Source organism: Gadus macrocephalus, chromosome 12 (genome assembly GCF_031168955.1).
Source record: "Gadus macrocephalus chromosome 12, ASM3116895v1".
Lineage (NCBI taxonomy): Eukaryota > Metazoa > Chordata > Actinopteri > Gadiformes > Gadidae > Gadus > Gadus macrocephalus.
This window is the reverse complement of record NC_082393.1, coordinates 5,980,052-6,007,823: the sequence shown is the minus strand read 5'-3', so window position 1 is coordinate 6,007,823 and position 27,772 is coordinate 5,980,052. Positions and strand designations below refer to the sequence as shown.

At 48.1% G+C, this 27,772-nt stretch overlaps 1 protein-coding gene across 1 annotated transcript in view; it reads left to right on the top strand.

Annotated features, from left to right (window-relative positions):
• Positions 1-22,037, top strand: part of atp10a (ATPase phospholipid transporting 10A) — a 38,381-nt gene extending 16,344 nt beyond the window's left edge. Inside the window, exons 10-21 of the mRNA XM_060066423.1 lie at positions 1,087-1,678; positions 6,730-6,833; positions 8,929-9,055; positions 9,653-9,837; positions 10,376-10,808; positions 13,195-13,271; positions 15,154-15,279; positions 16,451-16,651; positions 17,073-17,153; positions 17,640-17,744; positions 19,152-19,339; positions 19,756-22,037. Of these exons, the coding sequence (XP_059922406.1) occupies positions 1,087-1,678; positions 6,730-6,833; positions 8,929-9,055; positions 9,653-9,837; positions 10,376-10,808; positions 13,195-13,271; positions 15,154-15,279; positions 16,451-16,651; positions 17,073-17,153; positions 17,640-17,744; positions 19,152-19,339; positions 19,756-20,398 (2,862 nt within the window). The 3' untranslated portion in view covers positions 20,399-22,037. The remainder of the gene's footprint in view (positions 1-1,086; positions 1,679-6,729; positions 6,834-8,928; positions 9,056-9,652; positions 9,838-10,375; positions 10,809-13,194; positions 13,272-15,153; positions 15,280-16,450; positions 16,652-17,072; positions 17,154-17,639; positions 17,745-19,151; positions 19,340-19,755) is intronic.
• The last annotated feature ends 5,735 nt before the right edge of the window (positions 22,038-27,772 follow it).

Here is a 27,772-nt window from a genome sequence, read left to right as displayed (position 1 = left end):
CCCTTCTATGTTTACATTTTTAGAGGTTATCGGCTAGCGGGTGCAGGCAGAAGAAGCTAAAACCTGTCAAGTTTACACCTGCTATCTTTTGATCAATGGTTCCGTTGGCGGTTCTCCTGTTTGTCTCTTCTCCTTGTTGTGCTGTGGGCCTCTGAGCGGAGGTAGGGCTGGTGGCACCATGCCCTTGAGGTCCTCATCCTCTGAGCAGAGGTAGGGCTGGTGGTACGACGCCCCTGGGAGCCAGGGCCTCTGAGCAGAGGTGTAGCTGGTGGTACGACGCCCCTGGGTGCCGGTGTGTGGATGATTTATACATGAGAACCATGCCGCCCTCTCCCAAGCGTTGGGTACACCATGGGGTAACCTGGAGGGAAATATAGCCAATACAGCGTTTTATTATTCACTCATATAATTAATTTGTTCTTTAGTTACTGTTTAATTTGTTGCCATTTACTAACCGTTTACTCTTGAATCTATTATGACTAGAAAGTGAATTCGGATACATGTCATTAAGGCGCAGGTAGGTGTAATGAGGCTTTTTACTCTCGAATGCCTACAGGTAGACTGCAGACAGGGTTGGGAGTCAAACACCCTAACCACTCCAATACACCCCTCTCCCTTGCAGGATATCACTGTAGAAGCACTATCTTTGAACCTGCGTGACAATTCCCATGGACGTACAGGCAAAGCTATAGTGCAAAAGTATACAATGACTTGTTACGTCATCTTTTCATTTCTGTCAAATACACCACCCAATTGTACAATATTTTGAGTTGACCCATACATTTGCTAAATCCTGGGAACTAGGTACAATCATCAGGCTATACTTGTTGCCTTTTATACATCCGTTTGCCAATAAAGCACATAAAAGAGAAAAAAAATAAATGAAGGATAGTACAGTAGCTTATATTGTACCTAGTATAGCTTGACTCCCAGCCAAGTACAGAGCCTAACCTGTATGCATTGTGGAGCTAAATGCCCTAACCCGTTCCTGTTCCTGACTTGTCTTAACACATTCACTGTAACTGTCACTTACTCAACAGTTAAATATTAACCAAGTTCCTTCCTGGTTCCTCTGGGTTCCTCCAGGTGCGGATGAGGTTCGAGCTCAAGTCCCCCGTGAAGACCATCGAGGACTTCATCAAGCGCTTCACCCCCAGCCGCCTCACCTCGGGCTCCAACAGCAGCTCCACCTCCAGCCTGGTCACCAACCGCTCGTCCACGCGCGGCTGCTCCAGCGCCCTGTCCTCGCCCTCCGCCGAGAGCACCCTCACCAAGCTGGACGAGGAGGGGTCCCGGCTGGGGGGCGCGGGGCTCCTGGCCGACTTCAGCCCCGTCCCGCCCGGCTACGAGGGCCCGACGGCCAAGGGGGGCGCCGGCGGCGTCGGCGTCAGCGGCGGCGCCGAGCTGCGCTACGAGGCGGAGTCCCCCGACGAGGCGGCGCTGGTGTACGCCGCCAGGGCCTACAAGTGCTCCCTGGTGGGCCGGCTGCCGGACCAGGTGACGGTGGAGCTGCCCCACCTGGGCAAGCTGGACTTCGAGCTGCTGCACACGCTGGGGTTCGACTCCACGCGCAAGAGGATGTCCGTGGTGGTGAGGCACCCGCTCACCGACCAGATCACCGTCTACACCAAGGGGGCCGACTCGGCCATCATGGAGCTCATCAAGCCCCCGCTCACCGGTAGGAACCTGCTCTGCACCGTCTCCGTCTCACACACCCACCCCGACTCCCTTCTCTGCACCGGTTCTCTCTCTCTCTCACCCTAACACCAACTCCCTTCTCTGCAATGCTCTCTCACACACTCGCCCTATCTGCTCCTGTTCTCCCACACAGCATCGCTCCCTTATCTACACCCCTCTCACTTCCCAACCCTTACCCCGGAGAAGTCTCCCCCACATCGGTCGCCCCGTCCTCCTCTCCCATCTCTACTCCCCTCTCTCACACCTCCTAACCCCCCTCTCTCTCTCTCTCCCTGAACCTCAACCGAATCCTTACTATAACCCCCATCGGGCAAGGAGATGAGCGGAACAATGAGACATGAATGACGGCAAATGATGAAAAGGCTGTCAAATTTGACAGGACTGAATTTTGACCCTTCTTTGTTGTGGTAGCCTAGTTTTCGGCTTGCAGCGTGCTAGCTTTTCATGTTGCAGGAAGGGTGTGTGAGCTCTGCTACCGGCCAGCCAGTGCCTCCATGGAGAGAGCACAACTTCAACACAGAAAGACACATCCACGCGTCGTTATGTAAGATCTCGTGTTTTATGCCGAGGTCCACCTTCCAGCACCCGGCTTTTAATTGGTACCCCTTGAAAAGAGTCCTGACTTCCTCCACACGCTCTGGTCTCTGTTGTGCTCCTCCTCTTAAACATCCTCCCATCGGTGGACACAAGCATGCACGAACACACACACTATGCACGCGCACAATGACCAAAGCCGCTGAGGAGGCTCTTTACCTCCCCTACTGTGTACACACGGACCAGATGTCTTGCCTGGGAATCAGAGGCCAGGGAACACAGATTGTGGCGGCACCAGAACAACAAGAGAGCCCTCTACAAGGGAGCGACTGTTTTGGCTGCTTTGTCCCACAGCGCACAGCTCCTGGGTTAGTAACACAAGACCTCAGAGGTTGTGCTTTTCATTTACCTCATGAACGAACGTCAACATGATTTTCCGGTCTGTTGGCTTCTACTTTACACTCAATGTGGGTCAGGGTGTAGTGGGGGTGTAGTGCGGAAATGGAGAAGAACAGGGCTTGATCCCCAATGTACACTATACTTGCATTGTAGGGTTCCTTGAGAAAAGAATACGAGTACCTGATCCTTAATGGCCTGTACCTCACATCGCAGGAAATTGCTTTGCATTAAAGCTTCGGCTAAATGATGAAACGGTTTTATTATTACATTTTATGCTAGTTCTTGTTTTTGCACGATGGTGCGTAATCCAACTGTTGGTCTGCTGTGGTCTCAGTGGTCTGGTCCTTGTTGGTTGAGGGGAGCGAGGACTTTATGCTCCTTTTTCACACATGATTACAAGACATCGTGGCTTCTCTAGACGCATTCTGTTCGCCTGGTTGGGGGGGAATTGCAACCAGGAGTGGCCGAAGCCCATCTGAATTGTAGCTGCAAATGCTGGATAAATATTGTAAACTGAAATGGGAGGATTTTTCTCTAGCTGCCAACCATCGCTACGGAAACGTCCTCCAGTCTCACTTTGTGATATTTATTCTGTCCCTCTCTCTTGTTCCTTGATGCAGGGGGAGAAAGAAACGGTTTAACGTGCTTCATGTTTTTTTCTTTCGTCCATCAATGAGATGAAATCTGGCTGGTGCTTCGGCGTGTCGGACACTGTCGCTTCATCGTTTTTAAAAGTTTATTTTTACGGAACATTTTAGTGGCCCGGGGCAAACCAGGACATTTTCCAGTCGGAAGTTGCCGCCTTGTTAAAATATTCACACTATTTGGCTCCCTGGATCATTACAGAGGTGGGGGGTTTAAAGTAATACACTTCTCACATCATCACCCCAGCACCCCGTAGCCCCCCAGAGTCCTAGCTAGGCCCCCCCCCCCCGACACACACTGTGCGTCTCAGCTGTTTTAAGATATTCACTATAATGGTAGACTGGGCGTGTCCTCCTCCTCACAGCCTACTCAGTACTTTGCTCTGCCATTGGTGTTTAAAATGGCCAATTAGAGCGAAGAATGAGCAGAGCCTTTGCCGGGAACATGGACCCCCACAATGGCTCCATTCAGCCAGAAACGTCCGCCTGTGTGACTTTAATAACACGGTGCAAGGGGAAGGTAAACAGCAGTGTTTTAGGTCTCTTTGTTTGAAGTGTGTCTCCGGTGTTCAAAGCAGGGTTGTTGTGGTGTGACTTTAATCATCGTAAAGCAGATACCAAAGGTCAAAGAAAGCTTTAATATGTTTATACGTTTATTCTCGTGTGGCTCGGTTGTGGTAAGACCCCCCCTCCGTTATCGAAGGGCTGCCAAGAATGCCATCAGAGGATCAGAAACTGCTCGGAATAGTTTTCGATGATAATAAATAATAATACATTTTCACTTTACTAAATCATCAAAGATAAATATTTAGATTAAAAGCAAAATTCAAACATTTGAAAGAATACAAATTAAGAGCCTGAGAACTGAGTGTGTTGTTTAATACCTTATGCACACAAAAGGCAGAAAGCCAATAGAAACTCCAAACAAAATGTAACTCGTGAGGAGGTTTAACTGTTTAACCCAACCGTCGGCTGGGGCTCGATTGTGTGTTTTGAGAAACGCTCCGGAGCTGAGGAACACATGGTGCAGGAATGCTCCTCTGGGTCGGATCCTTTTTTTCTTTCTTTCCTCTATTTTTAACAGGAAGGGTAAAACAAACAGCGGACTGGGCTCCACCTGTATCTGTCAGACAGGCCGCGCCTCGCAGACCTCTGTTAAAAGCTGCCGTGCTTTCTCTGAGCTCACTATTTATTTTACAATGTCCCGAAAAATAGGTCAGCTGGTGTGTAGTTCATCAGCCCAAGAATGACGCACGTGTGCAAAAATTGCTCGCGAAAAATAAACGCAACACAGACAATATTTAGGATATTAATGTAATGTCATCGTATCACTGAGTAGTGGTTTTTTCTAGCAGACTTTTTTTGTTCCATTTAGTAAAAATACCGTAGCTGATGTTCTAATAGTAACAGTATGTACCTGGTACAGATGTTACGTTTACATTTAGGGCATTTAGCCGAAGCTTTTATCTAAAAAAAGCAACTTAAAAAAAGTACATTGCTCAGAAGAAAGGGAAACAACAATGTATCTCTGTCGGTACAGTAAAGATGTTCATAAGAACAAGGGCCAAGCACTTACAATTTCTAGGTTAACCCATTCCAATATAGACCTGGTACTGATGGTGATAATATGGACCTGGTACTTACAGTGATAATATGTACCTGGTACTGATAGTACCAATATGTACCTGGTACTGATAGTCCCAATATGTACCTGGTACTGATAGTCTCAATATGAACCTGGTACTGCCAGTCTCAATATGAACCTGGTACTGCCAGTGATAATATGGACCTGGTACTGACAGTGATAATATGCACCTGGTACTGACAGTGATAATATGGACCTGGGGCAAGTCATGTTGGCTTGCATAGAAGGTATTATCTTTGTGTCTTTCTCCTCCTCCTTGTCCTGGCTAGTCTTATCCTCCTCCAAGTCATCGCTAGTTTCCTCCTCCTCCTTGACCTCGCTAGTCTACTCCTTCTCCTCCTCCTCCTCTCTGGCCTCGTCTCCTCCTTACCCCTCCTCCTCCTCTCTGGGATTCTTTTCTCTTATCTTCTCCTCCACCTCCCTTCTAGACAGTCAAACAGACACACTGGATATTGACTGAACAGTACACACACACACGCACGCACGCACGCGCGCGCACGAGCACACACAGTAGCGTGCTTGCACACTTCATATTGAACTAACCCTCACCCTCATATATGATCATAGGGAAATTACAGGCGGGGAAACGTCTCTCTAAAGCAAACAAAACAAGACGAACGACAAACATTCTTGGAGACATATTAAAGATGTTTATCTCCCTTACAGCCGAATACATTTACATGTTTTCAGCCAGCATGCACTTTTAGCCCGGGCCACTTCCTATTGAAGCAGGGAACAATGGGTGGATATGGCCTCGTGTTGGAGCAGATGCACACTGAAACGCTGCAGAACTCCACCACACATTGTGCTTGTACTGCTTCCTAGACGCTTTGTTTGCCGATTCTGTTGATCTAGTCCAAGGTCAGTGTGAATCAAGAGAAGCATAAAGGCATGTAGATGTGTCAATAGTCCTGTCAATTATATTTTTACATCCCTGAATCAAAGTTGCAGTCTCAAAGGGCTTCATGGGCCCGTATTATGAAGGACCTCTGAAGGACAAGAGAAAAACCATCCAAACCTAGGGGGTAGAAACCTTGAAATTGAGCCCAAAAGAGGGATCCCTTCTTCCAGAGATGGTTGGAAGGAGAATTGCACATACAATGGTAGCACAAAACAAAGCCAATGAGTTATTCCCAAATAGCATAACCGTATTGAGTTCGAAATCCAACCATGGCTGCAGAATAGACATAAAATTAAAATGTGATTGTAGGTAGGGGAAAAGGTTCTTGCTCTGGGATCCAGTGAGATTGTGGACATTGGGGTTCAAACCCACAACCAGTCACCCTTACCACTAGACTATCCACCTTAAATACCTGTTGGTTGTCATTAATATATGATGCTGTTCATGCCGTCCGGCCCAGTCCATGTGCTGGTGTAGAAGGGCTGGTTAGTAGGTAATCTGTCCACAGCCAACGTGCCAGGCGAGTTCAGATGATATGGAGAGAGATTGCCTCGGAGGAGCCCGTCTGAGCTCAACTAGCCAGCTTGGCGTTCGGTTGAAGCGTGAAGAGCAGATGGCCTCCACGTTCTTCTTGGAAGAACTCTGATGTTCTGCAGAAATCTGCCAATGCATTCCTAACCCCTGAATTATCTTTCTCCACCATCTCTCCTCTCCTTCTCCTCCTCCTCCTCCTCCTCCTCCTCCTCCTCCTGCTGTTACGCTCCTCATCCCCTCTTCTCTTTATCCTCCTGTCTCCTCCATCTCGCCTCGCCTTCCATCTCCCACTCTCTGCATAAATCTTCTCATTCCTTTCTGACCCCTCCATTGAAAACGTGGGCTGACTCTTTGTTTTCTGTTCTCTACGGCAGATAATTCCAAAGGAAAACGCCAAAGGAAGATTCTGTGCAAGACTCAGAGCTACCTGAACCTGTACGCGGCTGACGGGCTTCGGACCCTGTGCATCGCCAAGAAGGTAGGGGAGGCCGGGCCAGAAATGCACTGTGGGTCGATCCCGGGCCATATCCAGACGGGAGTTATGAGTCGGGAGCTGAGTTCACATTCTGTTTCTCTCTGCAGATCAGTCTGGCTCCGCGCCCGCTGAAAGCCTCTCCCAGTACTTGTATTATGATGGGGCCCTATTAGCACTCGGGGGAGGGAGTTTCAGTGTCGTATGATATACAGCGTTTCAGAGTTTCCCCCGACAATGGCGGTGCCCTTGGAGAGTGTAGCAGAAGACGGAGCATTTGAAACTTGTATGAGACAAAAGTGGTGTTAAAAGATGAAGAACAGAAATTGGTCGAAAGGCTTTTTCTCAAAGGAGAAAATCTTTACTTTCAACCGGATTCAGCAAAAGAAAATAGATTAAGATTAATGATTAAATGTGATAGGCTGGATATATTTTATCTGAGTAAGGCCGCACCCATATGTGGAAATCAATTTCTGCCCAGCCAGGGCCAAGCTGATATTTATTAGCAAACGCACACTCTAGATACCATGATGGTCTTGCGCGGCTAATGACTCCATATCATTCTGGCGTATAACATCAATACAACCTATGATGGACAACGTGCATAAAGATGTGTTTATCCAGTCAGGCGGACTGTAGTTATTATATTGCTGCCCTCTCCTCTCGTGTTCGCACACTGTGACTTCTGCAGTTTAAAATGTAAAACTGCCTTGGAGATGTACAGTAGATTTGCCGACCTTTTTAAATCGCGATATTGACATTCATTGGAATCGGAGGTGCAACCTGAGGCCCGATAAAGCAATGCCCAGCCCCGAACACAGCCCTGGACGCGGCCCTCTGTGCTGAACGCGGGGTGTTGTGGAGGAGGATGGCCGCTCAGCAGGGGGGAACGGGGTCTTTATGGTGCCCACATGGTCCTTCCCCGGCCTCCATCTCAGTGACTCAGCTACAATCTGCCGGCTTTCACAGCCTCCTAATTTATACTCTCACAGGCTGGTCTCATTATGTCCCTCCTCCTCCCTCCCTCTCTCTCTCTCTCACTGTCTCCCTTCTTCTCTCTCACTCTTATCCCCCTCTCCTCTGTCCCGTTTGGGCCGCCTCTGTTCATTCTCGTCCCTCGCTCGTCTTTTAGCAATCCCTCTCTCTCCCTCTCTCTCTCTCTCTCTCTCTGTCATCTCTCCATCCCTCTCCTTCGCTTTGCTTCCCTTCTCTTCCTGTCTTTATTCTCTTCTTTTCATCCCCCTCTTCCTTCTTGCCATCTCTTCTTCCTCCTCTTGTCTCTTTCTCCCTTGTTAAGAGTGCATCAACATGTGAAAGTGATAAAACACAATTTGAAAGCTCTCATATACTCAGCATGTATCGATTCTGTTGAATAGTAGGAAGAAAAAAAAGAAGAAACATCTGCACTCTGACGGCACTGATTTGTACTCTGTGCCCTCTTCTCTTGTGTGTGTGTGTGTGTGTGTGTGTGTGTGTGTGTGTGTGTGTGTGTGTGTGTGTGTGTGTGTGTGTGTGTGTGTGTGTGTGTGTGTGTGTGTGTGTGTGTGTGTGTGTGTTTGTGTGTTTTTTTCTTCCTCTGTTTGTCTTTGTGTGTGTGTGTGTGTGTTTGTCTTGTATGTGTTTTGTCTTTGTTTGTGTTTTGTCTGTGTGTGTGTGTGTTTGTCTTCTTGTGTGTGTTTGTCTTCTTTGTATGTGTGTGTTTGTCTTCTTCGTATGTGTGTGTTTGTCTTCTTCGTGTGTGTTTGTTTGTGTCTTTGTGTGTGAGTGTGTGTGTGTTTGTCTTTGTCTATGTGTCTTCGTTTGTGTGTGTGTGTGTGTGTGTGTGTGTGTGTCGTGTTGTTTTTTCTTGTGTTTGTGTGTGTTTGTTTTCTTCGTGTGTGTGTTTTCCTTCCTGTGTGTTTGTGTGTGTGTGTGTGTTTCTCTCCCTGTGTGTGTGTGTGTGTGTTTTTCTCCCTGTGTGTGTGCGTGTGTGTGTCTCCCCGTGTGTCTGTATGTGTGTGTGTGTGTGTGTGTGTGTGTGTGTGTGTGTGTGTGTGTGTGTGTGTGTGTGTGTGTGTGTGTGTGTGTGTGTGTGTGTGTGTGTGTGTGTGTGTGTGTGTAGACTCTGAGTAAGGAGGAGTATGCCTGCTGGCTGCAGGGGCACCTGGAGGCTGAGACGGCCATCCACGGCCGCGAGGAGCGGCTCTTCCAGTCGGCCCTGCGGCTGGAGACGGACCTCCATCTCCTAGGTAACCCTTCTGGGCCCTCACTCACTGCGCTGCCCTCATTCTGCCACAATGGCAGGACCAGTGGCCAGGCTGGTGTGATGGTCTGCCTCATTACAGTGGAGCTGCCCAGTAGCTGGAGACTGCAGCTCCCTGGTAGCTGTCCCGGGCCTGCAGTCACAGCTCTCTGCCACACTACACTACTAGTAGTGGAGCATTATGCTACGTGGTTTGACTTAGAACTCACTACAGATGAATCACCAGTGGGAAATCTTTACAAATGATCACGAGTTCAGATACTAACGGTTGTAGTTTTATTAAGTGGACGTATTTTGTTTATTCTATTTTGGTGTTTTTTTTAAATAAAGGAAATATTTTATAATGTGTGTAATGTTTGAGTGTGTTTGTTATTGTAATATGTGTTTGTTGTAGGTGTTTTGGTTATTTGTTTGATTTTACTATTGATTAGTTGTTTATCGTTGCTGTGTAGGTGTCTTTGTTGTGTGTTGTGTTTATTTAGTTGTTTATTGTTGTCTGTTGTGTTTATTTATTGTTGAGGTGTTGTTGTGTTTGTTATTTAGTTGTTTATGTCTGAGTTGTCGTGTTTGTGTTGTTGTGCAGGGGCTACAGGCATCGAGGACCGGCTGCAGGACGGCGTCCCGGAGACCATCGCCTCGCTGAGGAAGGCGGGGCTCCAGATATGGGTGCTGACGGGGGACAAACAGGAGACAGCCGTCAACATCGCCTACGCCTGCAAGCTGCTCGACCCCGAGGAGGAGATCCTCACCCTCAACGCAGACTCCCAGGTACGGTCCGGATACTGGGCTTCAACGGCCCTGATAGGGTCCAGGTACGGTCCGGGTACGGGGCTTCAACGGCCCTGATAGGGTCCAGGTACGGTCCTGGTACGGGGCTTCAACGGCCCTGATAGGGTCCAGGTACAGTCTTGGTACGGTGCTGGTGGGGTCCAGGTATGGTCCTGGTGCAGTGTAGGTAGGGTCCAGGTACGATCCTGGCCCCCATGTGGCTACGCCCCTGTCGGGGTGTTTATCATCAGTTCATAGTCTTTTCCTTGAATACTGTGGAAAGTATCCCTTGACAACTAGAAGTTTAGGCAGAGTTTGAGGGTTTAACCAGTCTTTAAATTGAGGTTGAGTCTTGGTCTTACTTAGTCTAATCTAAACACTAGTCTTTAGGTTTAGGCTTAGTCTCCTCCAAACACCAGCCTTTAAATTTAGGCCAAACTCAAAGACTCACTATTTGTTTAAATTCACCATTTCGCCGCTCATCCCGATGACCCCTGACCTGTTTCCCCCCCCCACCCCCCCCCCCCCCCCCCACCAGGAGGCGTGCGCCGCGCTCCTGGAGGAGAGTCTCCTCTACATCCAGGCCAAGTTCCTCTGCTCCTCCTCCTCCTCCTCCTCCTCCCCGGACCACCCCTCCAAGCAGCCCGCCTTCCACGGCGACCTCTCGGCGGCCTTCCCCCTCTACCCTCCGTCCTCCTCCACCACCACCACCACCACCACCACCACCACCACCACCTCCTCCTCCAGCTCCGCCCACGCCGGCGCCGGCGCCCCCTTCCTGGTGCACCGGCTGGGGCTGGTGATCGACGGCCGCACCCTGGCCTACGCCCTGGACAAGAGCCTGGAGGACAAGTTCCTGGAGGTGGCGCGCAGCTGCCGCTCGGTGCTGTGCTGCCGCTCCACGCCGCTGCAGAAGAGCACCGTGGTGAAGCTGGTGCGCAACAAGCTCAAGGTCATGACCCTGGCCATAGGTACGTCCAAAGACACAATGGCTTGTTGTAGTAAATAGGAGAGTTTTTTTTTTTTTGATCAGTCCTGGGCTAAAGACTGGACAGCAGACGATGTTTAAAGGTGACATATTATACCACCAGGTGTGAGCGTGATTAGACGTTACAAGCCGTTTTGACATCACAAGTGGGCGTGGCCGCCTAGATGCATGACGGACAGAGTAGCAAGGTTTGCTACAGTCCACTGGGTAGGCTGGTAGACTGATCTATCCTGCACACATCTAGGTGGGCACGCCCACTTGTGATGTCACAAGAGGCCGATTTCCAAAGCGGCTTGTAATGGCTTATCACACTCACACCTGGTGGAATAATGTGTCCCCTTTAACACTGGTATGATGACGCTGATATTTGACTGGCTGATGTTGATATTCTACACTTTTTTTAATAAATGTCAAGGACATCGCGTAGCACTGGGGGGAATTTGTGTAAAACATTGTCCGATGTGTAAACAAGACTTATCTGAAATAAATTGTCTTTCAATGATTTATGGGGATTAGGAAGCCAAAAAGGGGGAGTATTGAACATCAAACTGAATTCATCACTGTGGATATCTTTTATGTCTGAAACAACACAAATATATCAAATGTCTCCTAAAGAAATTGATCCAATGCTACGGTTGCCTATAGTATTAAACTAAATAGGCAATAATAGTGTGTGTGTTGTTATGTTATCGACTTAATAAAAGCGTGTCATCAGTTAAACACACACTGTCAAGCGGGTAGCCCAGTTGTCATGGAAATGCAAATCCCAGCCGCTAGGCTTCCATGGCAGTTTGAACCGTGTCGAGGCGGGCCAGTATAGTATACTGGGAATACACTTCTTGAGCAAGAAGACCTCTGAACCCTACCTGCTTCTTCATGACCTGTATCTTAATGTCACTGCGAGTTGCTTTGGTTAAAACTGCTGAAGTCCTAAATAGTGGAATAGGTGTTTGACTTAGGTACTTAGGGTCTACTTATGGATTGAAGTGTGGCCAGGTTTGACTCCTGCAGTAGATTAACTTCCGTCACCTTAAAGAGGTGCAAACGGTACTCAGAAAACCACAATTGGAGTTTCTCTCTGAACTGCATATTTATTATCTCCTCCACTTGTTGTTTGGCAAAGCGAAGACGACCACAAGCGAGCGTGTGTGCTTCCTGCTGTTCTGACTGCTGCTGTCGCTCTTGAGCGTATAATTGGCTTTTCTCTGAGAAGATGGTCATAAACTGTTGTCTGTTGAGAGCACGATATCCGTAGATCAGTGGCTGAGTATAAATGTTGTGCTCTTGTAATGCCGACACATTTGTGCACATAAAATATTAACCAGAGTGTTTAATTAAAAGGGGTTTTAAAGTTGGATGCTGTGGGGCTTAATGGTGCGCTGGTGTAATGTATGGGGTGTGTGTGTGCTAGGACAGCGGTGTGACTTATGACGCTCTGAGTCCGGGAGATTTATTAGTGTCCTCCTGCAGTCAGGTAGGGCTTTTGTTCTTGCCTTCCCAGCGCTTTTCCCCTTTTCTTGCTGTGTTAGCAATGCAGAGAAGAGAGGGAATAGAGATGTTTTCACAGATATGCTACATGCTTCGGCTATGTCCGTGTGGCAGGGCTAACAAAGATGGCTGGCGATATGCTACTGCTATGTTAGTGTTCGAGATAGTAAAGATGGCTGGCGATATGCTACTGCTATGTGAGTGTTAGAGATAGTAAAGATGGCTGGTGATATGCTACTGCTATGTTAGTGTTCGAGATAGTAAAGATGGCTGGCGATATGCTACTGCTATGTGAGTGTTAGAGATAGTAAAGATGGCTGGTGATATGCTACTGCTATGTTTGTGTTAGAGATAGTAAAGATGGCTGGTGATATGCTACTGCCATGTTAGCGTTGCAGGGCTAACAAAGATGGCTGGCGATATGCTACTGCTATGTTTTGTATCAGGATTTTCTTTGTTTATACAGCAAAACAACCTTGCATGTTGGCCAGACACTCAAAATGCCCCTGATGGTTTAATGGCGCTTGGTTTTCTGGGGATCGAAGGTTATTGGCTGACATGCCATAAATAGCAGCAATCCTGAAATGCTATGAAATCAAAGAATGCTAAGGCCTAGGGCACTTACCCAGCTGCAGCTCCGCTGGGTTTGGGGACACTGTGGTCCGTCTGATTCCAAGCGGTCTTGCTAACCAAACAACCAGCGGTTAAGAGCTACCAGTAAATGGAAACAGTTGTTTAGCGTTAAACCGCCACCACGCTATCCCATGTCTAGGGCTACGATGGCTATCTGAAGCTAGCTAGCTTATTCATTTTATTATTATCTTTATCCTTTATTTTTTAATAAAAAATGCATTGTCTGTCTTTCTGTCTGTCTCTATCAGGTGATGGAGCTAATGATGTCAGCATGATCCAGGTGGCGGACGTGGGCGTCGGCATCTCGGGGCAGGAGGGCATGCAGGTGGGGTGAGAGAGAGAGAGGGAGAGAGTTAGAGGGTGATTTAAACATTGACTGTGGGGTAAGAGTCTGGTGGGTTATGTAGAGTTTAGTCCGGTCTGTGTGTACCCTGTGGTGATAAAGAGTCTGAAAATAAATGAACTGCATTTACATAGAGCTTTCCTTTGCACTAAGGCCACACAATGTGATCTACAGTGTCATTCACCCGCACATAAATTAGAAAACATCCCCTCCCCACTGTGAAATATCAGACACTAAATGTCTGCAGCACGCGGCAGGCTACCGCTCTAGTGACCCTGCTGACGTTAATCCTTAAGGCTTAGTTATGGTTCCACGTCGACGCAGCGCAATGACCACGCAGACATTTCAACTCAAGTCGTGAACCTGTTTTTGGTTCTGCGTCGGGTTTCAGTGAGCGGACCGATCCTTGCTGCTGCGTCGCCTTGACGCAAGGTTACTATTTTGTGGGAGGCGCACGTCAAGCCCTTGCGCTGGACGCAAGGAGGGTCCGCAAGGACGTGATGTCTCCGTGAACCCCGTTGCGTTGCGTCGACGTCCAACCATAACTCTACCTTTTAGTCTCAAGCCTCCAAGCCTCGCCCAACAATGCCTCAAGAGCCCCTTGCCCTTCCCCTCAACTCTCTTCAGAGGTTGCCATGCCCACCCCCCCTTTCCGCACCCCCACCAGGGCTCAGGTTAGCTCCGCCCACTGCTCAGCGGGACGGCGCCCGCTCCTGGCGGTGATGGAGCCGTCCAATTAGCCTCCCCTCAGAGGCGGCCAGGCGCTGCTGTGTGCACATCTGCTTAAAGACGGCGCATCCTGTCGCTTAGCAGCGGCGGCCCATCCGTCATCGTTAATAACCGCCGGTCTTAACGAGCCGCCGGCCGCTCCTCCTGCACGCCGGGGGGGCGGGGCCCCCGTCTCTCTCTCCCGCGCCCCACGCCTTTTTATTTATTTTTAAACGCGTCCATTAGGGGCGCAGCAGACGGTAAAAGCGTCTCGAAGACGCGCCGTTGAACGTATTCTTCTTGTCGACACTTTGGGTCCGACGGCCGCCCGTGTAAAAACGGCGCCGGCGGGGAAAACGGCGGCGTGATGAAGCGAGTCTGCTTCTCGGCCGAGACACGCCGTCGGGTCTCTTAACGGAGGCGGTTGACATCCGTCTGTTGTCGTAGCGATGAATCCCCTCCCCCCACCCCCTCTCTTGCAAACCCGGCGGTTGGCAAGGGGGGGGGGGGGGGGGATGGGGGGGAATTCATCGCTACGACAAGCCCAGGTTATTGCGTGAGGAAAGAGGGCTCGTGAGTTGAGATCAACCTGATAAATGAGTTATGAAAACGATATTTCGACCGCGAAGGACGTCCCCCGCGAGGATGCAGATGGGATTTTTAATTCCAAACAAGCAGCCCCCGTCAGTGTGTTCCCCTCATCAGCAGCTCTGTCCAGGTGACCCGGGGCGACCGGATAAGACCAGAGTCAGCCGGTTCAGACCTGCGGGCTCCAGGGTTGGGGCCCGGGTTCTCTGGGGACCACAGCAGAACAATGCCCCTTCAAAAGTGCTGCTCTTGTGAACTTTGTTTTTATTTATAGTTTTTGTTATTATCTCTGCCGCGGGGTCTCTCCGGGGCGTCACAGGCCCCGCCTCCTCACCCGCCAGTCACCCTCACACCCACATCCACCGGCACCCACACCACACTCGCATCAACTAGCACCCACACCATACCCTGAACGCCCACATCCACGAGCACCCACACCATACTCGCATCTACGAGCACCCACACCCCCACACACCCCCACACCCCCCCACACCCCCCCACACCCAGCTCTACTAGCACCCACATCTACTGGCACCCAGCTAACGTGTTTCTTCCTGGTTCTGTGTAGGCGGTCATGGCCAGTGACTTTGCCCTCCCGCGATTCCAGTACCTCCAGAAACTGCTCCTGGTTCACGGACACTGGTGCTACTCCAGACTGGCCAACATGATCCTCTACTTCTTCTACAAGAACGCTGTGAGTTCCTCTGGCGCCGGGACCCCTCCTACCGTTCCCCCTCCAGGCTCTCCAGCCACCCTGCTTCGTACATGCTCACTAGTGGACGATTTGTTAGAGGGTTTGTGTTTCCTGGGCGAGTTTATTCCAATAGCCCCCTTGGAAACTCGAATGCCCTTTGGTGCTTGACTGAGGCAGGCCGTTATTGAAGACATGTTTCAACATTTAAATTTCAAAGCAGTGGGCAAACTTTCTGAGTGCTACGGATCTGTTCTATTCGATTACATGGTGAAGAGGATTATTCTTTAAATACATTTCGGATGGCTTTTCTCTTTTGAAACGTGGCCGTTTCACAGAGAGCAGAGGAACATTCTGGGATGTTCTGTAAAAGACCCCCTGTTGTTTCTTTGTTGGGGGGGGGGGCTGGGGGGGGAGCGAGCAAACTGTTTCTTTCTGTTCTATACCATGAGTCCTGAGCAGAATCAGACTGTTCTGCTGCATCAAGCCGCCGCGGAACCGGGACCACTTACACTGCAGTAAGCAGCACACAGATCACAGCCACTACCCTGCTTTGTGGAAGCTCCAGCCCGGGGTAGCACTAGTGATGTAATGGTAGTACTGATGTGTACCTGAGTGTAATGGCACCTGCTCCCCCGCCCTGGAAGCCAGACTAGCTGTAATCTGGTTAAAGCAAATACACTTGGAGCCGAAAAACAAAATAATCAGGAAGCGCAATGAGTTCTTTCCTGGGGATACTTAGTGGCTCGATTACAGACAGACAGACAGACACTGTGCATTCATCCGTCCACCCATTTTTCACAATGAGTAATTCATCATTCATAAATCCATCAACTGACTGTGTGCATCGACTCACTCCATTTGTTCATTCATTCAGTCAGTAAATCAGCTATCTATCCGTCCATGATTTCATCCATCTATTCATTCATTTCCCCCATCCATTACTTCCCTAACTTGTCCATCTATCCGTCCATTATGTCTTTATTCCATCTAATTTAAACAATGAATTTAATATTTCATTCTCCATCTAATCCATCAATCATAGTCATCCATCTATGAATGAACTCATGAATGAATCGATTACATTAATAATGAATGCATTATTAACCACAAAAGTACAGATTTCCCCCATTAACCGGTTGATTCCTCCGTTCCCCGGTGGCCGTCTCCCCAGATGTTCGTGGCGCTCATCTTCTGGTTCCAGTTCTACTGCGGGTTCTCTGGCTCCTCCATGGTGGACCAGTGGTACCTGGTGTTCTTCAACCTCATGTTCTCCGCCTTCCCCCAGCTGGTCACCGGGACCCTGGACAAGGACGTGTCCGCCCACACCCTGCAGGCCCTACCTCAGCTCTACATGAACGGACAGAACTCGGAGGTAAGGGGGGGGGACCGTGTCTGGGTTCACCGCGCCGAGGTCGTGGCGCAATTTAGAGGTTAATTGGTTGTTCTCGTTGTTGAAGACACAATGTCAGGCCGATCATTTGCACGGGGCAGGATAGTCTAGTGGTCTCTAGGGTGTTTGACTCCCAGCCGAAAAGTTCTGTGTTTAATCCCAATGTTAGCAGTCTACCTGTAGGCATCATTGAGCAAGGTGTGCCCACGCCCCTAGCTGCTACTTAAAGTCCTTAATTCACTGTAAGTCGAGTTGGTAAATAGTGCATCTTACTCATCCGTATGAGTAATATATTCATTACGCAAGATTAATCCACAGCCAGCGAGGGGTGTGTGTGTGTGAGTGTGTGCGACTACAGTGTGTGTGGATCGCCATTGTGTGTACTAAGCTGTGTGTCCTGCAGGAGTACAAGCCATACATGTTCTGGATGAACATGATGGATGCCTTCTACCAGAGCCTGGTCTGCTTCTTCATCCCCTACTTCGTGAGTTCCCTCCGTGCCGCGCTGCGGAGCACGCAAACAAATACAAATAAGATCTACCTGACTGAAGACCGTACATGATTTGATGAGAGGTGTGCGTGTGTGTGTCTGAAAGAGAGAGAGAGAGAGTGTGTGTGTGTGTGTGTGTGTGTGTGTGTGTGTTGAAGGAGGGCGAGTGGTGTGAGTGTGCAGGGACTGTGTGAGTCCAGGTGGTGAACAGCAAAGCAGAAACCCTGTAAAGCTGCCATTCAGAGTTTGTGCACAATGCAGCAAAAAACTACATTAGATATAAATGATTTATCACAGGGTACTAACACTACACCTTCCTCCGTACCCCGCTGCCTGGCCGGTCTCACACACTCAATATTCATCTCGCTCTGTGTAATTCTGTAACTTTCTCTTTCTCTTTCTCTTTCTCTTTCTTTCTCTTTCTCTCTCTCCGTCTCTTGGTCTCTGTGTCTCGATCTCTCTCGGTCTGTCCCTCTCTAGGCCTATGCTGGCTCTGATGTGGATTTGTTTACGTGGGGGACCCCCATCACCACGCTGGCCCTCATCACCATCCTGCTGCACCTGGGCATCGAGACCAAGACCTGGGTAAGACACCGGGAACAAGCCCCTCTGACCTTCAACAAGCTAACTACCAATGTTTCCATCCTGCCTGTATTCCATGCAGTTCAGCACATCAACCCGTGTGCTGAAGACCGCAAACTGTCCCAACAGAAACGGGACTTCCCCCTCCCCCTCCTCCTCCTCCCCCTCCCCCATCCCTCAGAAAATGAATGCGGGGCAAACTTGTTGGCGTGTTCAGGCGCTTGGTCGCATGGGCACCACTGCAATATCTGCAGCTGATTAGATGGAGACGCAGCTGTCGATGCCATATAGCACCCCAGACAGCTACCCCCCTCCATCCACCTCAACCACCCCCTCCATCAAACTCATCACCCTCTACCCAGCCCTCTAGCCTCCCTTCCAACCAGAGACCGCCTCCTCCATCACGCTACACAAGGGCACTACACATTGAGACGTCTAGGTGGAGGTTGTCAAGAAGGCGGGGAATTACCTTTTCAATTACATTTTTTCAATCACCATTACAGTCTCAAAGGGTTTAAAGGCCAAATATTTATGACACGTCCTGTTCCTGTTTGTGTTTAGACTCTGTACTCTTCTGCGTGGTGGTGTGTCCCAATCTGACCATTTATTTATCCTAGTTTATTTATCCTAAAGAGTGCTCTATGGGGCGGTCCTGGGCGCTAGCCGTGTTTTTAAACGTACGACCCCCCCCCTGCCATCGTACGACCTCAGCTGCAGCTGAAACCGTAAATCCCCCGGCTGGCAGGTCCTCGCTCTGTACGGGAGAATCTCTCTTTCCCCCCCCCGGGAGTGCTGCAAGGGCCAATCGGTAGCTAGAGGCAGCAGAACTCCGAGAAGTCCAGCGGTCAGACCGGATGCACCCTCCGGTCGACGGGGAAAACCTGGCGTGGAGCCCTGGGAGAAGCACTGCCTCATTGAGGCGGAGGAGGAGGGTTGAGGAGGTGAATCGAGGGGGGGGAGGGGGGGGATGTGGAATTTCCTGAGTAACTGAATCATGTATAATGTATTATTTATTCCCATTGCTCGCTGCTGTCCCGAGTGTTTGTGTGTGACCGAGCTGACTAGGCTGGAAGGAAACTTGTCTGTAATCAAATCTGTCTTGGTGACTTCTCTCTTTCTCCCTCTGTCTCCCCTCCCTCTCTTTCGTGTCCCTCTTACTCCCGCTCTATCCCCTCGGCCTGCCCTACCTCTTTCTTTTGTCCATTTATTCTTTCTCTCTGTTTACCTTTCTCATCTTTCATATGTCGCTCTTACTCCCACATTCTCTCTCTCTCCATCTACCCTCTCTTTAATATGTCCCTCTTTATCCCATGTCTCTTCTCTCCTTTCTTCCCCCCCCCCCCCCCCCCCCCCCCCGCTCTCTCTTGCTCACTCACTCTTCTCACCTCTCTCTCTCCATCCCCCTCCCAGACGTGGATGAACTGGGCCTCCATCGTGTTCAGCGCATGTCTGTTCTTCGCCGTGGCGTTGAGCTACAACTCGTCGTGTCCCACCTGCTACGCCCCCTCCAACCCCTACTGGACCATCCAGAGGCTGCTGCTGGAACCCCGCTTCTACCTGCTCTGCCTCGTCACCCCCGTCACTGCACTGCTTCCCAGGTACCCACGGGCAAGGCAGGGAATAGGTCGGGGTCTCTTAACGGCTGTAGTGGATTCACACTTTGGTCAAGGGACTTAATGCATCCTTTGGGGGGGACATTGTAGCGGTTTCTCATTGCTTGGTTCAAGAAAATAAAAACCTAAAAGTCAAACATATTCTGCACAAACGGTATGTTAATTCATATAAGAATAATATAATATCGGAAGTTGTCAGCATTTCAATTTTTTGAGGGGGAAACTCAATCTGTGCAAAATACATTTTGGGTACCATCTATATATCCTTGAGGAACATTTTCCTAACCCCTACCTGTCCCCTTCATGAGAATGTATCTTAATAACCTAGACCTTTTGGATTAAATGCTGACTAAATAGTAACTGTATAGGATCTTCTGCCTCTCTCTCTCTGCGTCTTCCAGATACTTCTACCGGGCTTGCCAGGGCTCCCTGTTCCCCAGCCCCACCAAAGTGGGCAGACAGCTGGACCGAAGCTGGCGCCAGACCCACGGTGGAAACATCTTCAGCCTGGGCAATCTCGCCTCGACCTCGGACCCCCTGGGCCTTAAGACGGCCTTCGCCTCCTTCAACAACCCCCTTCCCAGATACTTCCCGCCCAAAGACCACCCACAGAGCGCCCAGAGCACGCTAACCATACCAAAGGATGCGGCGGTCTCGGCTCCGTCTGACCCCCCCCTGAGGACTCCAGAGGACCACGATCAGTCGACAGCGACGGACGATACGCAGTCCTGCCTGGACGTCACCAAAGAGCTTCCTGGGGTCACGGAGGGGTCGCGGGTCGTCGACTCCCCGGAACGGTCTGCGCTCCAGCGGTCGGACATCGGCGTGTCTGGCTGGGTCTCCTCCACCCCTCCTCTCCTCCAGAAGGAGGCGGTGGAGCTGGGCACTGCGCCCCCTGGTGGGCGGTCGCGGTGCGTCGCCTACACCCGGAACTGGGAGCGGAACCAGGGGTCAGACCCGGAGACCCCCCCAGTAGAGTCCCGGACCAGGACCCAGACCAAGCAGTCTATTGCTGCAGACTATTCTGAAGAGGACCGGCTTTAAAACCCTGCCCAGGATGGATGTATTTAATGTTATTCAACATTTTGCACGATAGCTTTTTTTTAAGTTGATATATATAGATATATATATTATATTTTTTAAGAGGATTTTTTTTATAAAGACGAAATTAGGTACTTACTTGCTTTTATATTTTGAAATCGTGATGATCATGGTTGAGATTAAAAGGAACTGGAATATCTTCAATATATTTCAATTCTGGAGGATTTTTGAGCTAATTATGCATTTCAGTACTTGTGAACAGGCATTTTATTTAAGAACAGTCATACCATCTCCCTCTGATACGATGTTCTATTCATTCTGGAAGTTAAGCGCTGGATTAAAACCAAATACAAGCGATACTGAGGCATTAGATCTGATTATGGATGTTTAGTTTGTTCTGCGTTTTTTAATTTCCTTTCCTTTTTGCCGTATTTCTACGTTTTTTGGTTCTGTCTGGTTTTCAACGCCGGTTTTCAACGCCGGTTTACAACCGATGGCAGAGAGAAGAGATTACGTTTGGGATTGGGTTGGACTCTCTTTGCTATCGATCTCATTTTAGTCTCATTGCTGTTTCGTGTTTTTTCACACATCAAGATCCATTTAATACATTCTCCATTTTAGATATTCTCCATCCAACGTGCTTTTTCTTTTCCACAAGTAAAGACTTAAGAGCACGAAGAAATATTGATGGAGCACACAGTGGGTGTAAAACAACAATAAGGATAAATGTGTTTTGTTGAAAATGTAATAAGCCTGGAAGATGGATCGGTTCCCAATGCTACAGGATGTTGAGTAAAGTTGCTCCATTCAATTACAGCATCATATTAATATCATATCGTGTGTGTGTGTGTGTGTGTGTGTGCACATTTACATTCCATCTGTTCAGGCTGCTGCCTGCTCCAAAGTACTTTTATTCAAATGAATTGCAAGTACATAACAAGCTTTTTTCAAATATTGAAGACGGGGATTTCAGAAGTAGCCTGCGTTTTGTGAAATGAAAGATTTGTTTCAGATCAGAGTATGGTTTGGTTCTTTCGGCGTGTTCAGATGCAGGATACTGTTCCTATTGGCACTTTCCCAAAGCACAACATGATTTTAAATCTATACAAACACCCGGTCAAGCTGTATGCTAAAGATTGTTTGTTTCCAAAGATCTGCACCTTGAAAGTGTCATCCTTATTTGTGAGTTGGAGAGAGAACCATTTACACATAAATATATAAAACTGAGTTTCTCAACAGCAACATGTGCCTTAACACTGGATAAGATGAGTGAAACCTTTTGTCGTTCATTCAAGTTGAGATGGTTCCATGGGCCATCGCTGGCTGAAGAGATGTTGGTGTTTGTAGATATTTATCTGATGTGCGTTAGCTCCTGTATATCGCGTCTTTGTTGGAGTTCAATGCCCTGTATTTTATTTGTACTCTCTGTACTGTACCAAAGCATGATTAGCGTTGAACCAAAGCTAACCCACTGCTACATTCCATGATAAATTCCATTCAAGGAACACCCAGATCTTGAACTGGCCATGGCCTGGAACACATTCAAGTTTTTTGTCTTTTGTGTTATAATACTTGCATCAGTGTTATATGGCATTTTATTATTGTTAGTTATTCATCATGATTAAATCTGTCCTTGATGTTATTTGTGTGCAATGCGAATGTATTGTTAAATTTCTAAAATCTTAGAGACATTTTGTACCTGAAACCTGACTTCATAAAATGAGATGCTTTTCAAGAAAAAAAAAAAGAGAGCAAATTTTTTAGCAAATTAGGTCTCCTTTTCCAAGTAAATTGTAATCTCTTCAACATTGTTGCACCATTGTATCACTGCAACTCAAAGAATACGAATGAGGACCAAAACCAAGTGCTGCAACTATTTACTATGAGTTTATAATTCAGCATTAAAACAATTCCTCACAGTGTAAGCCTATTAAAAGCAGACTGTGTGTGGTCGTGATAAATGCTTGGCGACATTCTGGCCTAGACTATTTGTACCGAAGCTAAAGTTCCCCATCTCGTTTCGTTATTCTTGGTAGTACCTTCCCCCTGCGCTGTTATTCCATCCCTAAACCGCTTCATTCCCTGGAGAATCGAGTCTCTGTCTGGAGATCCATACTCTCACCGCTCCCTCTCCTATAGGAGCTGAGTTCCTTAAAGAGGTCGTCTGCGGCGCCAGGGAGATGGATTGTGGGTTAGCTAGAGGCAGCTAGATGCTGTAGTGTTGCAGAGGTTCGTCTTCTCCTGCTGAGCTCTTCGCCAGGCGAACGCTGCTATGAATGTTTCGGTGGCTGTCCTGTGAGGGAGGTGGTGGGCTACTTACTGGGCTTGCATACTTCCCTGACCAACGCTGAAGTCGGGCAGCTCACAGCGGATTAAGTGTTTTGTTGGCAAACGTTGAGACAAAAGTGACGAAAGACGCATTACTTGGCCGTTGCTGTTGTGCCGAAACCACACTCCCTGACAGCATTGCACTCCTCTTCGCATTGAATTTGGATCATTGGGGGGTTTAAACCATCGTGATCTGTTCACTTTGCAGGGTAATACCTTCTTTGCTGTATTTCACACACCCAGAACAGAAAGTCACTCTTCAAATGTCAGAAAGCCAGAAGCCCCACACATTGTTTGACCACGGACCTTATGTATGATGATGCCAATTTCCACACTCCTCCTCCCTCTTGCAACCAGGCGAGATCAGCCATCAATTGACCCGCATCTGCAACAGAATAAATATACAAGCCGTACACCGCACAGCATGGAAAGGGCCGGGGGATTGATTTTGGCCATAGCTGTCCAATTCATCTCCCGGGACGATGTGTAAAAACATGAGTAATGCTCCTGGGGTTTGCTGGGCTGAAGATCAATTATCCTAAATCCTTCCCGAGACCCCCTTCTCTCTTTCAATGGTTTGATGACTTCCTATGATTACCTGCAGACCAGGCGCGTGCTACCAGACCGGTTCTGCTCCCGGATAATGGCAAGTCATTTGCATTTTGTCATACAAATGCCTCGTCGACTGGAGTCGTTAAAACCGGGGTGACCCCCATCGTTCTGAAAGGCTGAAACCAAGGTATTTTCAATTTCCTGAGATGTCTCGTAAATAACCCGGTTCGATGCTGCTGTCAGAGGGCTGGCGCGTGTGACATGTTTATGTGTTTTTTAACTCGCCGGCTGCCTCTCCTCCGAACTTGTGAAATCACTCTGATGGCTGTAGGCATGACATCACGTTTTATGCCTGTTAAACACGCGCTGACATCGTGTGCACGATCCTAACCCCAGCACTAAGGGTAGAGCCAATGGCCCCTTAACCATCCCCCCCATGCATGCCCCCCCCATGCATTACCCCCACCATGCTTTACCTTTTTGTGTTATCCACCATGAATTGCCATGTTTTACCCAACATGCCCTAGCCCCCCATGCATTACCCCTCCATGCATTACCACAACATGCATTTCCCCTCCACGTGGGATTCAACATGCCTTCTCCACATGTTTTGCCCAACAGGCCTAACCGCCCCCCCCCCTGTGTTGCCCAACATGCCTTACCCTACCCAACATTTCTACCCTGCCATGTGTTACGTTACCCCCTCCATAAGTTACCAGACATGCCTTACCGAACATTGCCTCCCCACTCTTAACTGCATGTTTCACCCATGTTAGCCATGTTTCACCCTAATCAATGGCTCAGCGGTCTGTCCATGTTCCTGTCATTTCAACCTGGTTCTGTGGCATAAATAAATGGATCAGCGGCCTGGCTTTCTTCGTATCATTTCCACTAGGTCATATCAACAGGTATCTTATACGCTAGGCCGTGGTCATAGAAACGCTTAATCAGCGAAAAACTAAACCAGGCCAATCCGCCTGGGTGGGGGGTCTTGAGTTGGCCTAAATGAGGGGCATTCAATGATGAGAACCGTAATGACTCAGGTACTTTGTGGAAGTGTTTCCTCACCCCAATCACAGGAGTTTGCAGTTATCCGGTGATTGCGCCGGTAAATCACTGTCATCGCTGTGGCCCGCCCCCAATCCTCAAACGGCTGCTTCCAGGGACTTCTTCAACGAGCCACCAGAACCGATCATAAGTAACGATTATTCACTCTTAATGGTATAATCACAGGTTAAACGGAGGCGTCTTATAAAAGAAGGTCGATGAAACGGTGTGGGAAGCAAACTTCCGCTTTCCCTTACCTTGTAGGCCAATTGCTTCAAACCACGACCCCCACCAAGTTTAACGTCCGCCTGAGAAACTTGTATGCTGTATATCTGAAGAAAACAAGGTGTGCTTCATAGGCGTAAGACATTTGAGTTATGTTAATGTTGAATTCACGCCCTTCCCTCTTCCCAGTGACCCAAAGGTCAAAACTACCCCCCAATATAACTGATCTAATCCCATGTCTAATCCCCAGCATAAATCTTTTTTCAAAGGGTTCTGTTCTGATGTGTCCACCCATGAATCACGAGTATAACTGGTAAGAACGGGTTACCTGGAAACAACTATTTTGTTCCGTTTAAAATATCTCAGAAGAGCTGCTTGATGTTTGACCTTATAAATATTTTTATTCTGTTGAAATACTGCCCACTTGGCTGAGTCATCAAATGGGAATTTGGCAAGTATTTGTGCAAATTGGCCGTTCGGTTTTCCATAGTCACAAAGCAGTGGCGCTAAAAGTGGGTACTATATGCGGCGCATAGGGGCGCCCCCCCGCTCCTTCGCCTCACTCCCCCCCTCCTCCCCACACGGCGCTCCAGTGGCCGCCGCCTCGACTACGCCCTGGAGGTGAGCGAGTAGACCCAGTAAAAACTGAGTTATAAAGTAAATAATTAATAATCCAAAAAAAAGATTATTATCGTATCTGAATCGAGACTGAATCGTTCTACACAGTATTACGATGCATCGAAGAATCGATTATTTTTCCCACCCCTATTAGTTACTGTACTCCAACAGTTCTAACAGAGTCTATTGTTTTGCATGTAAGCTTTTTGGTGAAACTAGAGTGGTGGGGTATAATAACTGGCAGTGTCTTTCAAAGATACTGAAGCACCATGAAACAAGTGGTTACCACATAAATGCTTATCTGATGTGGAAAGAATTGGCACCCCGCTTATGCCTAGGTAAAACTATTGATAGCGAATTGCAGAGAGCCTGTTGACTCGAGTGATCGACTGCATACTCTTCCTTGCAGAAAGAAACCTGCCACTGAGGGGGACTGTGAAGATGTGAATGGCATCTTCACTGTGTTAACATGTTTTAAAAGATTCACGCGTTCCTGTCTGGCTGTTAGCCTTGTAATAGTCTGCAGCTGTGGCTCATAGATTAATTGAGCCACACCCTTTCTGGTGCTCCTTAAGAGGGCCAGAGTTCTAGACTGGAGGGCGGCTTGAGTTGTGCAAGTGACTCGACTGTTTTTAAGTAAAAATATGTTTTTACCAACAACATTGTGCGTCAAGGAAACTCTTTTTCACAGGGACAAATGCACAGATAGGAAATCCTAGAAATGGAAATTTTCTGGGTATCCTTGATCTCTTATAGCACGGTATGATGTTACACTGGCAGAGCATTTTAGAAAGGCTGCCTCTAAAAAAAACACCGGATATCTGTCCTGGTGCACTCAAAGTGAATTTTTTGATTCAATATCAGAGTGTTTTAGGTCAAATTTGTGCCCAGATCAAAGAGGGGGGGGGGGGGCGCCTGCTATGTGTCTGCATACCCCCCAGAAAGTAGGCAGTTGCGCCCCTGTCACAAAGTTTGTTACAAATCTACGAAGACCAATGCAGTCCAGTATTGTAGCCTACCTTCTGCTTAGGTTCCTCTGTGGGGTAACAGAGACCCCTAGTGGCTCGGAGGGAACTGTATCTGGCTTCTTAATCATTCAACCTGATTATAGTCTTATATCAATAAGGGATATTTCATGTTTATAGAGAATAGAATATATGCAACTAACCCGTTGTTACAGTTAAAAAATAATGTGTATACATATATTATTTCGTATATGTCGTCTTTGTACCTTAGTATTTCCTTACTTTGAACTTGGAATTTACACATTAATGGCTTTGCCACTTGATTAGCCATTAATGTATACATTCCATGTTCAACCCTATAATGACATCACACATGCGAGTGTCCAGCTAGATGTATGAGGGATGGATCAACCAGTTGGTAGAGTCCACTACCAACTGTATAGCTTCATGGGCCGACACCATACAGCCAGGTATGTATAGGTGCTACACACTGATAGAGGACAAGGTGGGATATACCCCAAATAACAATTGCCTTGTAAAGCATTTTGAGGGTCATTGAAAAGCATTACATAAGCACACTAAATAATTCATATTATCAACCGTGTGGATGCTCCTCCCCCTTGTGATGTCACGAATGGGTTGATTGCGTAACAGCTAATCAACATACCTGGTGATTAATGAAGGGTCCCTGTAACTGGAGTAGACTATCTACCTCATACAGAAGTTAAACATAAAGCTTGGCACAGAACTCTGGAAAAGACACACTGGCAGAGTTACCATCTCTCCCTCTGGGGTACCAGCGTAGCTATCTGCATGGATCTACATAATTTAACAGAACATCCTATTTCAGAACCAGGTCTCGCAGATTTGTCGATGTGCTGCACTGTGTGGTGGGTAGCGAGGGTGATTTATAGGTTATGAATATGATTTAAAGGCCTTGAATGTGATTGCTCTGTCTTTTGGCCCCGGCAGCTGCGACCGGTGTCTCTCTGCATTAAATATTCCTTGGCTGCCTTGTCATCGGCTGGCTGGGGATTTGAATAGAGTTGATGTATGTAGAATATTTTTATTTTCGCTGTTTATCATTGAGCCTGTAGGAAAATCGGTGCATCTTATTTATACGTTCAACAGATTCATCATGGACACGTTCGAAAATAACCAGAGTTACTCATCAGGGAAATGGGAAAAGTGTAAATATTCCACATATAGTATCTCCTGTGCAGCTGTGCCCTTGGGTAGGGTATCGACAAGGTTTCACACACACACACACACACACACACACACACGCACACGCACACGCACACGCACACACGACACATGCACTCTTCCCAATGTTGTTTTAAACTAGACTGCAGTGCTATTACTAAGAGTCTTTGTAACTACTATAATGCTCCAATTCTGATAGAATACCTTGATTGTGCTCAGCCTCACTTGTTTCCCTCGTTTTGGATCAAAGGTGTCCACTAACAGACTCAATCTAAATCTAGATGGGATATTCTAATAATGACACCATCACGATCACATTTTTTTTTTCAATAATTTTTTCAGCTGATCAATTAAAATGGACCAGATGAGTCAGTCCGCGTGGGATTGAATATTCCCGGTGCATGAAGAGAAGGATGCGGGTTCAGCTTCTGTCTGC